Source organism: Acipenser ruthenus, chromosome 35 (assembly GCF_902713425.1).
Source record: "Acipenser ruthenus chromosome 35, fAciRut3.2 maternal haplotype, whole genome shotgun sequence".
Classification (NCBI taxonomy): Eukaryota; Metazoa; Chordata; class Actinopteri; order Acipenseriformes; family Acipenseridae; genus Acipenser; species Acipenser ruthenus.
Window position 1 is genome coordinate 11,948,843 of NC_081223.1, and position 16,835 is coordinate 11,965,677.

At 42.8% G+C, this 16,835-nt stretch overlaps 1 protein-coding gene across 12 annotated transcripts in view; it reads left to right on the forward strand.

Annotated features, from left to right (window-relative positions):
• Positions 1-13,314, forward strand: part of ubap2l (ubiquitin associated protein 2-like) — a 30,210-nt gene extending 16,896 nt beyond the window's left edge. For 3 of the 12 annotated variants that reach the window (XM_059007474.1, XM_059007473.1, XM_059007477.1), the window contains 15 exons: positions 809-1,010; positions 2,109-2,153; positions 2,698-2,737; positions 2,951-3,143; positions 4,022-4,097; positions 4,952-5,186; positions 5,760-5,848; positions 6,678-6,731; positions 7,846-7,927; positions 8,764-8,981; positions 10,794-10,893; positions 11,338-11,499; positions 12,053-12,120; positions 12,243-12,440; positions 12,747-13,314. In XM_059007474.1, the coding sequence (XP_058863457.1) occupies positions 809-1,010; positions 2,109-2,153; positions 2,698-2,737; positions 2,951-3,143; positions 4,022-4,097; positions 4,952-5,186; positions 5,760-5,848; positions 6,678-6,731; positions 7,846-7,927; positions 8,764-8,981; positions 10,794-10,893; positions 11,338-11,499; positions 12,053-12,120; positions 12,243-12,440; positions 12,747-12,842 (1,858 nt within the window). In that variant the 3' untranslated portion in view covers positions 12,843-13,314. The remainder of the gene's footprint in view (positions 1-808; positions 1,011-2,108; positions 2,154-2,697; positions 2,738-2,950; positions 3,144-4,021; positions 4,098-4,951; positions 5,187-5,759; positions 5,849-6,677; positions 6,732-7,845; positions 7,928-8,763; positions 8,982-10,793; positions 10,894-11,337; positions 11,500-12,052; positions 12,121-12,242; positions 12,441-12,746) is intronic. The other 9 variants (XM_059007475.1, XM_059007485.1, XM_059007479.1 and 6 more) reach the window with 6 other exon arrangements.
• The last annotated feature ends 3,521 nt before the right edge of the window (positions 13,315-16,835 follow it).

A 16,835-nucleotide genomic window follows, 5' to 3' on the forward strand; every position in this document is an offset into this window, starting at 1 on the left:
GAGACCCAGCGCTGTTTTACAGCTAGGGCCAAAGGATTGAAAACCATAATCTAAAAAATTATATTTAAAATGAACGCGATTTAGATCTTTTTATTTAGCATCGTGTAATTGAAAAAATGATTATAGCAAAAAAAATGTCATAATAGTAATACTTTTGTCCTTGTCATGTTTAGATTTTAGAAATGTCATTTTTTTTTTATGGAAAACTATACAAAGCGGTGTGTAATTCAATATGTCAACGTGAAATTATTCAACAGGTTTTCATTCGACTTTATGAAACACCAAAGACACCTAAACTCCAGTACTTTTCAGGGATTGTTAAACATTTCAAATTTTGCCTAAACTCTCTCTGATCTGTGAGCTGAATTGTGCACCCCTGCTCTGTGCTGTTCAGGGTTTCACCTGCTTGAGTCTTGCATACCAGTAGACCCTTTCTGGCTGACCCCGTAGCCTAAAAGGGGGGACAGTGTTATGCTACAGAAACTGCAGAGCTGCTTACCAGATGCGACCTGACCTTGCAAAACCGTGGCTGGTTGAACTGCATTGCTCTCCCAATGAAACCAATAACAAACAATACAAAAATCAACATTTAAATTGTTAACATGCATGGTTAATCCTCACCATTAGGGGATATATTTTTCATACATTTTTCCACAAAATAGGGATGGAAATAAGACTCCTGTTGCATAGTAGTTTGATCCAATCCTGGTTTAATAATCAGACACATCTGAGCTTGTTACCTGTACACACTGGGGCTAATCTCTCTGTGTCTCTCTGTCTCTGTGTCTCTCTCTCGCTGTCTATCCAGTGAATCTGTGTCTGTGATCCCGTCGAACCTGAGCCAGGAGCCTGGATACCAGTGCAGCGTCCTGCCCCCAGCCTCCACATACCCACCCCAGCAGCAGCAAGGCTCCACCCAGGCCACGTTGTATGAGCAGAGAGCCACGCAGACGCGCCGCTACCCCAGCTCCATCTCCTCCTCCCCGCAGAAAGAGCTTCAGCAGAGCAAGGTGAGGCCCCCGGGCTTGGGGCAGCCTGCCTGTCCACTAGGACCTGGGGGGTGCTGGCAGCCTTCACGCTCCCTCCGAGTAGCGCTGTGGTCCTGGCAGAAGTGGCTTAGCTCTTTGTTTGTGTAATAAAGGTGTTTTGAAGCTTGTGTCTGTGTTTGCAGGGTGTGTGAGACTGATCTGTAGGTCTTTGAGGTACAAGGTAGAGTCAGTGAAGGTAAATAAATAAATCTACTGGCATTGCACACAAGCCCCATACTCCTGAATTAAAAAGAAAGCAAGCTAATGCAGGCACGCACATGTGAAACAAGTGATTTTTAAAAAATCAATTGAATCGGGATGTTTCGGTACGAGTCCTTCATAGATTATATTTCTGTCTGACACACAAGACGTTTTCAGATCGCTGTGTCTCCTCGATTTTATCCGTTTTGGGTTCTGACCACTCGTTTTAAAGCACCTGCCGTTTTTCTCCAACTAAAAATAAATTAAGTAAAAACCAAAATTTGTGGGATTCTCTTTTGTATTAAATTGAATGCGTAGAGTTTCACTGGTGTTTCTGATTTTCATTTCTGTTTTATGATTGGTTGTTCTTTTTTATTAATGGTACAATCCATCTCGGATTCTCGGTGCTCCGGTTCACAGAACATCTTTTTGAATTTAGTTTTTTGAGCCGCTGGTTTCAGTAATCTGCGACCTGTTGGATGCTGCTTTGGGTCGAGGTAGTCGGTGATTTAGTGCTAATGTGTGGAACCATCTGAAGGAGTTCTACAAAGAGAAATGAGGGATGGGGAGCCCGAGAAGGGGACCGAGGCAATCTGGCTAGCTGCTAGGAGGCTGTGTGGTCCAGTGGTTAAAGAAAAGGGCTTGTAACCAGGTGGTCCCCGGTTCAAATCCCACCTCAGCCACTGACTCATTGCGTGACCCTGAGCAAGTCACTTCACCTCCTTGTGCTCCGTCTTTCAGGTGAGACGTAGTTGTAAGTGACTCTGCAGCTGATGCATAGTTCACACACCCTAGTCTCTGTAAGTCGCCTTGGATAAAGGCGTCTGCTAAATAAACAAATAACCTGTTTTTTCTATTCTGTTTTATTTCCCATGGCAGTGGAGCTCCAGCGTGATGAATGAAGAGGCTCTCGGTTCGCAGTGTGTAAGTACAGGTCTATTAACATAGCAGTTTTAGGATATACACACAGGGTGATTAGAAAATAAGTTTACCACATCAATACACCACATCATTGATGTGGTAAACTTACTTTCTAAATCACCCTGAAGATAGATAGATAGATAGATAGAGCGCAATGTAGGAACATATAAATGTGAATAATTGATTTAAAAAAATCAATTTATATCGGCGTGTTTCCTGATTTGATTAGTTTTAAACCTTAACATTTCGGGAATTCAAAGCAGTGAACGTCTGCAGTTTGTGTGGCCAGTTGCTTTTAGATAGAGGCTTGCATTGTGCTGAAGCGCTAACCCTCCTGCAGCTCTTCCTGCAGCAGTAAAGGGGGAAGGTGCGTTGCTATAGAAACTGCAGAGCTGCTTCCAGACAGTCAGGCCTCTGTCCTGACTGGACTGCAGTGCTGTCAGTCTGTGATGGAAACGCAGTTGAAATTTCTCAGATTGCTGAAATCCAACATTTTTCTGCTGTGTGTGTTTTTTATTTTTTTGTGACGTGCGTCTCTTCCTTACAGAATGGGTTTGTCTCGATGCAGACGACGCAAGCTGTGGAAGGTAAGTTAACTAAATTTCAGAAAAGGCTTTATGCCTTTTTTTGTGCCTCTGCTTCTAGTCCTGTATTTTAATTATTATTTATTTTTCTGAGCGTTTCCACCAAATGCAGCGCGTCAGCATTTAAGTGCTTTCATGTTTTTAATATTGGTGGATGAAGACTAAATTCAGAACAAGGTTAACGTGTGTGTCTCCTCTGTCTCTCTGTCTCTGCAGTGAAGACAGTAGACTCCCCTCCTGTCTCCAGCATGTCTTCTCTCCCTGACTCCGTGTCGGCTGCCTCTTCCTCTTCCTCCTCCTCCTCCTCCCTCCTCATCACAGCCAGCCCGCACTCGACCACTCTGAGCAGCATGAGCCACAGCGAGGATCTCCCAGGCACCACGGCGCCCCCTGCCCAGCAGCACAGCAGGTGAGACAGAGAGAGAGAGAGAGATTCGGGCTTCGGGCTTCAGCGCACAGCACTGGCCAAAAGCTTAGCATCGCCCTTTAGAATGAACTGATTCTGCTGCATAAAGTCGAATGAAAACCTGCTAAATAATGTTACCTTAACATATTGAATTACACACCGCCGCTTTGTATAGTTTTCCAGATAAAATTGGCAAATTAAAGTGACCTTTTGAAATCTTTGCCTTCCTTCTGATAGACATTTTTTGCTATTTTTCATTTTGTAGTTTCTTTTGGTTTTACATGATAAATAAGATCTCAATTATTTGTCTTATCTAGAATTCTAGGTGATGCAACACTTTTGGTCAGAGCTGTATAATACAATACAGTTTGCTTTTCTATAGTGCTGTTCATGCAGAAGCATCGTACGGTGCTTTTTACAATAAACTCTACATTTGTTTGTGTTAATTAAAAAAACATTGATCAATCAATCCAGCTCAAAAACAAGCCGACGCAAAGTGTTTTTTTAAATTTAATTTTGAAAAAAACCAATGAGACGGGGCGTGTATTCATGCTAAATAAGACTCTTCTTCATTCGATAGCCACATGGTGAACTGCAATCTAGTTCATGTGTTAAATTAAACCCTATATCTTCTGCCTCTATTCTGCATGCTCTTAGACTCCTTTCTGGTTGACCTTGTAGCCATTAAGGGGGGTACAGTGTGTGCCACATTACTAGAGTCGCTACCAGATGCGATCAGAGCAGAGTCCGTCTGACTGATCCGCAACATCAGACTCTGACATCCTCCAACAGCAGCGCGGAAACGGCCACGCGCTAAATCAGCCGCTTCTCACTAAACAGCTTCTTCTTTCTTCCTTGACGTGTGTCTCTTTATCCCGCAGCTCTTTATCCACACAACAGAACAGCCTTTCATCCTCTTCCTCGTCCTCGGCACGCGTTTCAGCATCACCTTTAATGGTAAGAGACACGTTTTTTAAATTTTTTTTTATATATTTTAATCCCCGAGCTCGGTACGTTAATTTTGAGCAAACTTCAATTAATACAGCTGTGAACCATTTATAAAGAAAAAAAAAAGTTAGTTGCATCTTCAGTTCAACATCATTTCAAAATGCGCTGGTTTGTTGAATTAAGTTAACATGCAAAAAAAAAAATCTGTGCTCATTTTTTTTTTTAGAACACGTTTTGTACATGTCTTTGCATACCAGTAGACCCTTTCTGGCTGACCCTGTAGCCTAAAAGGGGGGACAGTGTTATGCTACAGAAACTGCAGAGCTGCTTACCAGATGCAACCTGACCTTGCAAAACCGTGGCTGGTTGAACTGCATTGCTCTCCCAATTCATTTTATCACCACAGTTCCAATGCAAGGCTGTGGTTTTGATGCATACCCTGCAAAGTTAACATTAAAGCATGTGCAGTATTTATCGGAAATACACGTGACCTTCAAGGTAATGTTGCATCTTGCACCTCCAAAAACACATTCTCCTTTTTCTAAATAGGAGAGTGCATTTTAATCAATGACTTGAACCCTAATCTGGAGCTCTGCCCCTCGGCTCAGCGGTTTTCAAACAGTGTTCTTTTAATCGCATTATCGTGATGCATAGATCTGTTTTCTACCATTTGAATCACAGAGAAATGTATCTGTTAACCACCAATATACTGTTGCTGTCTTCTCTATAAAATCAGCTATAAACCTCCTTCAACCAATGACTGTCTGTCTATCAATTTCAATCACCCCCTAGTGAATGAAAGCGTCTGCTACATGATTAATTAATAATAGTAATAATGATGATGTATTGATTTCCTTTCCCAGCAGCACGCGAGCGTGGAGAGTGAGCCGGTCCTTCATACCTCGTCCAGCACCTTCTCCTCCTCTTCCTCTTCCTCCGGAGCCGTGGCTGGCGTGTCCAGCTGTGTGTCGGCGGTGCCCCAGGCGGTCAGCGTGGCCTCGTCCAGCCTGGGTCCGGTCAGCAGCCTGGGCATCGGACTGAGCGGAAACTCCGGTCCCATCCAGGGGTCCTCGCGCAGCTCCCTCGCACCCGTGTCAGGTCAGCACTGTGGGGGTTAAACAGCTTCCAGTCCAAACCTGACCCTGGCGTGAACTCAAACGCCCGGGCACTTTTTTTTTTTTTTTTTCTCTAAATGTCTGCTTATGTAACCTAGATTCAGTTTCTTGTCCATAGTTACATACAGTAGCAAATGATCAGATATGGAAGCAAGACTTCTGTTGCATAGCAGTTTCACCCATTCCAGGTTTTATTTAATACAAGCTTGGTTGAGGCTATGTGTATATTCTCTCTCTCTCTCTCTCTCTCTCTCTCTCTCTCTCTCTCTCTCTCTCTCTCTCTCTCTCTCTCTCTCTCTCTCTCGGGCGACTTACAATTATTACAAGATATCACATTATTTTTACATACAATTACCCATTTATACAGTTGGGTTTTTACTGGAGCAATCTAGGTAAAGTACCTTGCTCAAGGATACAGCAGCAGTGTCACCCCCACCTGGGATTGAACCCACGACCCTCCGGTCAAGTCCAGAGCCCCTAACCACTACTCCACACTGCTGCCCGTGTTTTATATTTTATAATATATATAAACATTTTTTTTGCTTGTGTATTTTAGGGAAAGCGCCTCCAAATCTCCCTCCTGGCGTACCTCCGTTGCTGCCCAACCCCTACATCATGGCTCCAGGATTGCTCCATGCTTATCCAGTAAGTTTCACCAGCAATCTCTCCACTGCTGTGGGACTGAGCCGTCCTGGTGACCCGTAGTGTTGTGTGCAGGAACACCAGTGACGAGACTGACCCGGCGGGGTTTCATCTTCCAGATCTTCAGACGCAATGATCCCTCCTACATTTATTAAACCTGTGAAGGGGTTACAGTGTATTACTTGTATTGTAACACTTGAAATGTTTTTGCTTACGATTGTAAGTCGCCCTGGATAAGGGCGTCTGCTAAGAAATAAATAATAATAATATGTGCAGTTTACTGTCAGCATGGCCTTACTGTGTGTGTGTGTGTGTGTGTGTGTGTGTGTGTGTGAATAAACCAAGTGAATAAACCAAGTGATGGAGCTGTGTGTTCTACTGCTGTACAGTACAGGGCTGGGAATCGGACTCCTGTTGCACAGCAGTGTCGCCCAGTCCAGGTTTTACTGCTAACCAGCTTGATCAGCCCCAGTGTGTCTAGGCAACAAGCTCAGGTGTGTCTGATTTATTAAACATAGTGAAACCAGGACTGGATCACACTGCAACGGGAGTCTGATTGCCATCCCTGCTGTGTAATTTTGAATTGGCTGGAAAAACAGAAGTCTTTTAATTATTTTCCTGTATTACAGCCAGAAAGATTTAAATAAACCTAGTGCCTCATCAAAGTGTTTAACGAAGGAGGGAAACGCTAGTCTGTATGGTAGAATGTGAATTATGCATGGGTTTCCATTGCATGATATTTTTCTAAAGTGATTTTATTTTTTATTTCAGTTTTATATGAACAAACACGAATAAAGTATCTCTTTGTTTTAACTTCTCTTTTCCTCTCCAGCCTCAGGTCTATGGCTATGACGATTTACAGATGCTGCAGACCAGGTTTCCACTGGTAAGTATGAATTATTAATAATAATAATAATAATAATAATAATATTCCAGAGCGAGAACTATGCTCGCTTGCTTTGGGAGCGGAAAACCAAAAAAAAAAAAAAACTCCCTGTGCGTTTTACTGTAATGTATTGACGTTAAGCAAGTCCTGGGTTATTAAAAGTTAAACTGATTTTGTTGAGGCTTGGTGGTTACAGAAAAGGGTTTGATACCAGGAGGTTGCAGGTTCAATCCCGGCTCAGCCACTGACTAGGGAGAGTGTGTGTGTGAGACCCTGAGCAAGTCACTTAACCTGCTTGTGCTCCGGATGAGATGTAAAACAAACGAGCTCCTATTGGAAGTGACTCTGCAGCAGCAGTTGTTGGTGATGCATAGTTCACTCCCCTAGTCTCTGTAAATCACTTTGGATAAATGACTCATTAATATTAATAATTTAACTGATTTGTTAACCTCATAATGTGAAATGCATACCAGTAGACCCTTTCTGGCTGACCCCATAGCCTAAAAGGGGGGACAGTGTTATGCTACAGAAACTGCAGAGCTGCTTACCAGATGCGACCTGACCTTGCAAAACCGTGGCTGGTTGAACTGCATTGCTCTCCCAATTTAAAAAAAAAACAAAAAACAACGTTTTGCAGAAATCAGCGTTCAAGTTTTGTTAGCATGCATGGTTAATCCTCACAAATTTAGGGGATGTATTTTATTTTATTAATTTCTCCACCATAATAGGGATGGAAGCAAGACTCCTGTTGCATAGCAGTTTGATCCAGTCCTGGTTTCACTGTGAGTTTAATAATCAGACACACCTCAGCTTGTTGCCTAGACACCCTGGGGCTGATCAAGCTGGTAGCAGTAAAACCTGGACTGGGTGACACTGCTGTGCAATAGGAGTCTTATTTCCATCCCCGACATGCATCCATACCTGACAATTAATTAAGGCTTTACAATGTCCAAGCTGGATTCACCTTCAGCTTACAAACAAACTAAGCTGGGGTGAGGCATGACGTGGCTTTGATATTTTATACTGACGTGATTTTAAACAGACATTTGAAATTCAGGGTGTGTTTGCGTGTGTCTCGTTAAATAAATCAAACCTCGTTTCTTCATCTCCCCAGGATTACTACAGCATCCCTTTTGCAACGCAGGCCACAGCGCTGACGGGGAGAGACGGCAGCCTGACCAGCAACCCTTATCCTGGTAAGAGAGTCGACCAAAAGAGCTACAGAAAAAAAAAAAACAGCCTGGAGAACTTGGATTAAACAGACCCCAAGCTGCAGACCTGACATCCAGGTCTTCAAGGCATGGCGAAGGGGATGACGGTGGTGATGTGGGGTTTGTGTTTAACCCGGAGGACGTGAGCCGTGTGTTATTGTGTTACGGGGAGGGGGTAGGGGGTGGGGGTGTGGGGGAGCCCCCTTTTAACACGACCTCGGTTTCTAGTCCCGTCGTCAAACTTCCTTCGTTTTATATATTAACATTTCTTTCTGAATGTAACACGGGACATTTTGGCAGTGAAAGACGAGCGTTTGAGTTTTATTTTATTGGTTGTGGATCAAGATGCAGTCAGCTCCGTCCCAGCGCGGAGACGAGAGCGAGGTTAAAGAGATTCTCTCCTTTCTTTTTTCTTTCATTTTCTCCTCTTTCTATTTCATTCTCTCATTTTCTCCTCCCTCATTCATTCTCTATTTCTTTCATTTTCTCCCTGTAATTTTCTCTATTCTCTTTCTTTCATTCTCTCCCACTTTCTCCCTCTTTCATTTTCTTTATTTTCTTTCTTTCATTTTCTCCTCTTCCTCTTTCATTCTTTCCTTTGGTTTATTTTCTTTCATTCTCCCACTTTCTTCCTCTTTCATTTTCTTTGTATTTCAATTCTTTCTTTCGTTTTCTTTCTCTTTCATTTTCTCCTCTTTCATTCTCTCCCACTTTCTCCCTCTCATTCTCTCTTTGTATTTCGTATGTATTGTGTGTGTATGTATGTGTATGTGTATGTGTGTGTGTGTGTGTGTGTGTTAATTTCTCTCTCCTGTCCCCAGGTGACCTCACTAAGTTTGGTCGCGGCGATGCCTCCTCCCCGTCCCCGGCCACCACGCTGGCTCAGCCTCAGCAGAACCAGACTCAGCAGCACCACGGCGCCCAGCAGACATTCCTGAACCCCGCGCTGCCTCCGGGTTACAGCTACACCAGCCTGCCCTACTACACCGGGGTGCCTGGGCTCCCCAACACCTTCCAGTACGGCCCCGCCATGTTCCCTGTGAGTCTCCAGTCCCACTCCCCGGCCCCTATTACACACCTGAGCTTGTTAGCTAGACACACTGGGGCTGATCAAGCTGGTAGCAGTAAAACCTGGACTGGGTGACACTGCTGTGCAATGGGAGTCTTAATCCCAGCCCTGATCTGCCTGTCAGTCTAAATATACACCACAGTGTATGTATAGGTAACAAGTTCAGGTGTGTCTTATTAAACTTGTAGCAAAAACCAGGAATGGATCAAACTGTTCTGCAATGGGAGTCTTAGTCTCATCCCTACTATACAAAGCCAGCGTCTATTTCTGATTAAACATTTAGAACTCTGAATTTTAACATTTAAACACTAAACTGTTCACAGCAGTGGATCCTTTTTTAATTTAATTTCCAATGTAACTTTGTGTGTATATTTCTATCTCTTACCTGCTTGAGTCTTGCATACCAGTAGACCCTTTCTGGCTGACCCCGTAGCCTAAAAGGGGGGACAGTGTTATGCTACAGAAACTGCAGAGCTGCTTACCAGATGCGACCTGACCTTGCAAAACCGTGGCTGGTTGAACTGCATTGCTCTCCCAATGAAACCAGTAACAAACAAAAATAAATATAAAACCCAGCTGTTTTATCCTCAGCACCACGTTGCTGGATCCTCAGCTGATGCGCTATCCTTGCACTATTGCACTGCTAACATGTCACTGTAGATATAACTTGCTGTGATCCTAACTGGCTGCATCCTAGTTCATATTGTATTCTAGTAGTGTTATTATTATACATAGCATCCTAGTTCATATTGTATTCTAGTAGTGTTATTATTATACAGAGCATCCTAGTTCATATTGTATTCTAGTAGTGTTATTATTATACAGAGCATCCTAGTTCATATTGTATTCTAGTAGTGTTATTATTATACATAGCATCCTAGTTCATATTGGATTCTAGTAGTGTTATTATTATACACAGCATCCTAGTTCAGATTGTATTCTAGTAGTGTTATTATTATACACAGCATCCTAGTTCATATTGTATTCTAGTAGTGTTATTATTATACATAGCATCCTAGTTCATATTGTATTCTAGTAGTGTTATTATACACAGCATCCTAGTTCAGATTGTATTCTAGTAGTGTTATTATTATACAGAGCATCCTAGTTCAGATTGTATTCTAGCAGTGTTATTATTATACATAGCATCCTAGTTCATATTGTATTCTAGTAGTGTTATTATTATACATAGCATCCTAGTTCAGATTGTATTCTAGTAGTGTTATTATTATACATAGCATCCTAGTTCAGATTGTATTCTAGTAGTGTTATTATTATACAGAGCATCCTAGTTCATATTGTATTCTAGTAGTGTTATTATTATACAGAGCATCCTAGTTCATATTGTATTCTAGTAGTGTTATTATTATACATAGCATCCTAGTTCATATTGTATTCTAGTAGTGTTATTATTTTAAATATAAAGCTTGCATTGTAACCCTGTGCTGCCCTGTAACACCTGTGTGAGTCACCTGGGATAAAGACGTCTGACAGCTAAAAAAACAACTGAATTTAGATTTAATTTGATCACAGAATTTCTCGCTCGGTTACAATGATTCTTATTATTAAGTCATTCAGCAGATGCTTTTATCCGAAGCGACTTGGAGACTAGGAGGGTGGACTCTGCATCATCAACAACTGCTGCTGCTGCTGCTGCAGAGTCGCTTCCAATAGGAGCTTGTTTGTTTTACGTCTCATCTGAAGGACGGGGGGGAGCGTGGCGCTTCCTCTCTTGAGTGTTTCAGTGTTTTTATTTTCCCCCTCCTCCTCCTCCTCTTCCAGATGGCTCCTACCTCCTCGAAGCAGCACGCGGTGAATGTCAACGCATCGGCCGCGCCGTTCCAGCAGGCCAGCGGCTACGGGTCCCACGCCTACAGCACTGGTAAGAGCCGCGCCTCCTTCCAGCGCCACGCTGTCGGCCGCCACAACGCTCTTCTGAACTCTTAATGTGTTGGTTCTAGTTTGAGGGAGGGGTTTTTTGTTGCTTGCGGCTGGCTTTTGTATTTTATTTAATTATTTTTACATTGTGTCCTATGAGAACCCCCCCCCCCGCTCCCTCCCCCTCCTCTCTGGTGCTCAGGGGTCTGGCTGTGTGTCTGTTTTCAGTCTAAGTGGGCTTGAGCCACAGTCCTGGCAAAGGGGGGGGGTGGGCGGAATTTAATTTTGTGCCTGCATGTTAAAATCAGCCCCCCCCCCCTTCACTGTCTGGCACCATCACCCCCTCCCTCTCCTCTACTGCCCCTGCCTGAACCCATCCCCATCCCTGCTGCCCCCCTCCTCCTCTCCTCTCTGACGCTCCGGGCTTGGTCTGTGTGTGTGTTTTCAGGCTATGAGGAGTTGAGCCATGGTCCTGGCGCAGGGGATTTCTGTAAGGGTGGATATAGCGTTGCTGTCGCTGCTGCTGCTGCTGCTGCTGCCGCCGCCGCTGCTTCTGCTTCTGTGCAAAGCAAGCCTGCCTCTGCCTCTGCCATCACCGGACCCACGGCCGGTAAGTGCACCTCCGCTCTCCTTCACGGGACGGGACGGGGGGGGGGGGGGGTAACACACACCAACGCTCCCGTCCCAAATACAAATAGACACACCACCAACCGCTGTCTGCTTGCTTCCTTGCTTGCTTTCTCCTACCCTCCCTTCATCTGTCCCCTCTTTCCCGGTCTGTGTCTCTGTCTGTCCTTGTGTTGCTGCTGAGATATATTTTTTTGTTTTTAGTTTTCTTTTTCTATAGTTAGGTTTGCCTGCTTCGCATACTTTCCCACTCTTTCTTTCTTTATTTATTTATTTATGTGCATCGGTGATTTTATATAGTTTATTAATGTTTCCCAATCTTGCAGAACAGTTAAACTAGTAAGCAGATCCTATAAACAGTAATCCACTTCTAAGTAGTTTTTGAACGTTTGAACGTCATCAGTCTAAGATGAGTGCGGACGGGGGGGGGGGGGGGCTGTGTATTTAATTTAGTTTTGAGTTATTTCTGCCCCTCCTTTGGTTTGCAGACCGCGCTCTACTTGACTCATGTGTCTCTCTCTCTCTCTCTCTCTCAGGTGTTTCTGTGACATCGAGTAACACAGGGGTACCTGATATCTCCGGCTCAGTCTACACAAAAACACAGGTGTGTATTATTATTAATAAGAGCCAGCTGCCCATTTCTTGCAGGTTTGATGAGGTCACTTCAGTTAAATCTAACATTTTTACCATGTCTGCTGATTTTTGACCCTGCTTTTCTTCCTCCAGCAGTCGTTCGACAAGCAGGGTTTCCACACCGGCACCCCAGCCACCGCCTTCAACCTGCCCTCCGCTCTGGGCAGCGGGGGTCCCATGAACCCTGGCACGGCCGCAGGGTACCCCCCCGCCCCCTTCATGCACATCCTGGCTCCCCACCAGCAGCAGCACTCCCAGATCCTACATCACCACATGCAACAGGACGGGCAGGTAATAAAAATCACATCGGATTGTATACCGCGCCTTTCATACGAAAAGCACTGCACAATACAAAGCAAAGAATATGAAAAAAAAGTGCCATTTCGAAATCTAGCATGAAATACTGTATTGCTATTATGGCTTCCTTCCGGTAGACTTTTTTGCAATATTTCGTTGTTTCTTTTGATACACACAAATCAAAAGAAATCATAGTTGTGTGTTTTAAAGTTGGTTTGTAGCAGTGGATGGGTTTGTTTTAATGTGTCGTGTGTCTCTTTCTCTCTCTTTTTCTCTCCTTTCTCTCTCTCTTTCTTTCAGAGTGGCACTGGGCAGCGCAGCCAAGTGAGCTCCATCCAACAGAAATCCCAGCTCAACAAGACAGCTTACAACACTTACAACTGGGGAGCCAACTGAGACGAGAGAGAGGGGGAGAGGAGGAAGACGAGAGAGAGAATCCGTCTTCAAAGTTTAAAAAAGAAGATCAGAACTAGTGAGATTCGAGCTCTGCGGGTCGTTTTTTTTGGTTTGTTATTTTCCCCCCTGACCTTTACTGTTGTATGTAATATAGACTTTGTATTCAAATTTTTTTTCTCAGTTCCACCCCCACCAAGTACTTGCCTACCTACCAAACCACACTCTCTCTCGGTTTTAATTTTTTGCATTCAGATTATGCATTTTGAAACGAAACCTGAATAATAAAGCTTTTTTTTTGTTGTTGTTCAGCCCCTCCTCCTCCCCACCCCCCTCCCTCTTATTAGGAGATTAAGTGATTGATATGGACAGCATTGTATTACGACTTTGTCAGAGTGTTTTCTTTTGTACTGTGCTCTAAATTTAAATGGATAAAACTGTCTTGTATATATATATAAAAACACAAAGTACTGTCGTCGCTTTCTTTGTTCATTTCTCTTACCCAGAATCTGGAGCATTTATTATTATTATTATTATTATTATTATTATTATTATTTCTAAAGAGTTTCATCGTTGGATGATTAACTTTTTACAAAATATATATATACAAATCACGGGATAAACTGCTTTCTGTGTTCGTTTGACTCTCGCTGGAACTGTATGCTGCTTTATTTTCAGGAGTTCTGTATTTTGCGTTCCTAGATGCTTCAGTCTGGAAAAAACATCGTTCTTTACAAACTAAAGATAAGCCCCAAAGGGATGAGCATCATTTTATTTAATAGCGGCCTCCAAGTGCCTGAAGACTGTGTGTTTTGTTTTTTTTTTGTTTAAGGATGTGTATTTTATTTTAATGTACAGTATGTTCATTTTTATAGCTCATGAAGTGTCGAGTTTATCTTTTCACCTTCGATTAGACTTTGTATTTATTTTTTTTGCCGTATTAATCAATCCATGCTTTAGAAACTTTCTACGTTTTGTTAGATTACATTTTATATAAAAACTCAAAATTTGATACTGGTGCCTCCCTTATAGATTTTGAAGGCATCCTAATTCATGAGTAAAACTGTCCTAAACAAAATCTGATTTGTTATTCCTTTTTGAGGTACAAGGGATCATGTGCGCCCCACAGATAGAATTGATGCAAACTTTTATTAAAATTGCAGTGAGGTGCACGGAACAGGATTTTAAAGGTTTGATCCAAATGTGTTCCCTGCAGGCATGGAAATAAGACTCGTATTGCACAGCAGTTTAACCCATTCCAGGTTTTACTGCTACCAGCTTGGTCAGCCCCAGTCTGTCCTTGGTTTTACTGTGAGTTTTTAATAATGACACACTGGGGATAATCAAGCTCATAGTAGTAAAACCTGGAATGGATCAAACTGCGATGCAACGGGAGTCTTTTTTTTCCATCCCACCAAAGAACATTTGGATGATGGCAATCTCATCCAATTTTATGACCCCGTTGCCCTAGCTAGGGTTATGAAACGGGTCGTGAAGGGTTGAGCGTCATGCATGGGCTGTTGGGTAGAATCGCTGGTTTTATCTGAAAACAGGGCAGCGAGTCACCCCAGCCTTGCTGGAGAGGAGTTGGGAGGTGTTTCGATCTGAAAACGGCTTCACACACCCTCTGCCAGTTTTGCAATTTCCAAAACCTGTGCATTTTATATAAAATAAATACATGCTTTCTGTTTTGCGCACCCTAGATTCTTGTAAACACAAGCTGCAATCGGAAACCGGATGCGTGTGTCGCGTGTTAGGCAAGGTGCTCGGGTGCTGTTTTAAGATTTTGAGCGAAACTGTTGCAAAAGAAAAAAAAAATGTGCACGTTAGAAAAACCACGAGACAGTCTTCTGAGCCACCTGACCACTCGACAGGAAACAGCAGGCGCGCTTATCTGTCGGCTTCAGCAACGAGCGACAGACGCTAACGAAACAGCAACTGAACTTCAAACGACAACGTTTACCTCCGTGGAAAGAAACCTGTTCGTTTCTCCCGTGGATCCAGGTAAGGCTTTTCCTGCGTGTGTGTGTTTTTTCTTTTAGATTGAGGCACTTTTTATAGATAGTTGTGTTTTAAAGTGATTTAAAATAAGAGGGAAGCGTCGCAATTGTTTATATATAAATAAATCAAATAAAAAACGCCCTCTTGAACTGAACTGAAACCTGATGGCGTTGTCTAAACCAAGCAGCTGCAGAGGAGAGCGAGAGAGAGAGAGGGAGGGGGGAGACCGACTCTGAAATGCGTTATTCCATGTTTTAAAAAATAATAATAATCACACTTATTTAAATTAATTTATATAGACATTTCTTCAACCGTGTGTGTGAACTCCTATGGAGTTCGAGAACTTCGTCGGAAAAAAAAAAAGTACCGGACTCTGTGCGTTATCAAATCGATACACAGACAGGGAACTTGATGCAATTAATCAGCGACGCGGTGGCTGAAGGTGGACGTGCAAGTATTTCAAAAGTGCAGTAAAAGGAGGATAAACAGCGGGCTTACAACCCTGATCTTAGCGAGGAAACTGCGCTTAATGTCGCTGCTTCCTCTCTGTGGCTTTAGGGTTGTGCAAATGCGCTTTGCATTGCAATCGACGAGTATTTGATCAAATTACAGTTTCTCTTAATATCAGGGACGAGAATGTAACATCTCAGATGGCTGACTATCTCATCAATATCAGGGTCTAGTGCTGTATATTATAAAGACATTTCAGAGGGCTGGATCTCATCACTATCAGGGTCTAGTGCTGTATATTATAAAGACATTTCAGAGGGCTGGATCGCATCAATATCAGGGTCTAGTGCTGTATATTATAAAGACATTTCAGAAGGCTGGATCGCATCAATATTAGGGTCTAGTGCTATATATTATAAAGACATTTCAGAGGGCTGGATCACATCAATATCAGGGGCTAGTGCTGTATATTATAAAGACATTTCAGAGGGCTGGATCGCATCAATATCAGGGTCTAGCGCTGTATATTATAAAGACATTTCAGAGGGCTGGATCGCATCACTATCAGGGTCTAGTGCTATATATTATAAAGACATTTCTGATGGCTGGATCGCATCAATATCAGGGTCTGCTGTGTATTATAAAGACATTTCAGAGGGCTGGATCGCATCAATATCAGGCTCTAGTGCTGTATATTATAAAGACATTTCAGAGGGCTGGATCGCATCAATATCAGGGTCTAGTGCTGTATATTATAAAGACATTTCAGAGGGCTGGATCGCATCAATATCAGGGTCTAGTGCTGTATATTATAAAGACATTTCAGAGGGCTGGATCGCATCAATATCAGGGTCTAGTGCTGTATATTATAAAGACATTTCCGAGGACTGGATCGCATCACTATCAGGGTCTAGTGCTATATATTATAAAGACATTTCAGAAGGCTGGATCGCATCAATATCAGGGTCTAGTGCTGTATATTATAAAGACATTTCAGAGGGCTGGATCGCATCACTATCAGGGTCTAGTGCTATATATTATAAAGACATTTCAGAAGGCTGGATCTCATCACTATCAGGGTCTAGTGCTGTATATTATAAAGACATTTCAGAGGGCTGGATCGCATCAATATCAGGGTCTAGTGCTGTATATTATAAAGACATTTCAGAGGGCTGGATCGCATCAACATCAGGGTCTAGTGCTGTATATTATAAAGACATTTCAGAGGGCTGGATCGCATCAACATCAGGGTCTAGTGCTGTATATTATAAAGACATTTCAGAGGGCTGGATCGCATCAATATCAGGGTCTAGTGCTATATATTATAAAGACATTTCAGAGGGCTGGATCGCATCACTATCAGGGTCTAGTGCTGTATATTATAAAGACATTTCAGAGGGCTGGATCGCATCACTATTAGGGTCTAGTGCTGTATATTATAAAGACATTTCAGAGGGCTGGATCGCATCACTAGTGCTATATATTATAAAGACATTTCAGAGGGCTGGATCGCATCACTATCAGGGTCTAGTGCTGTATATTATA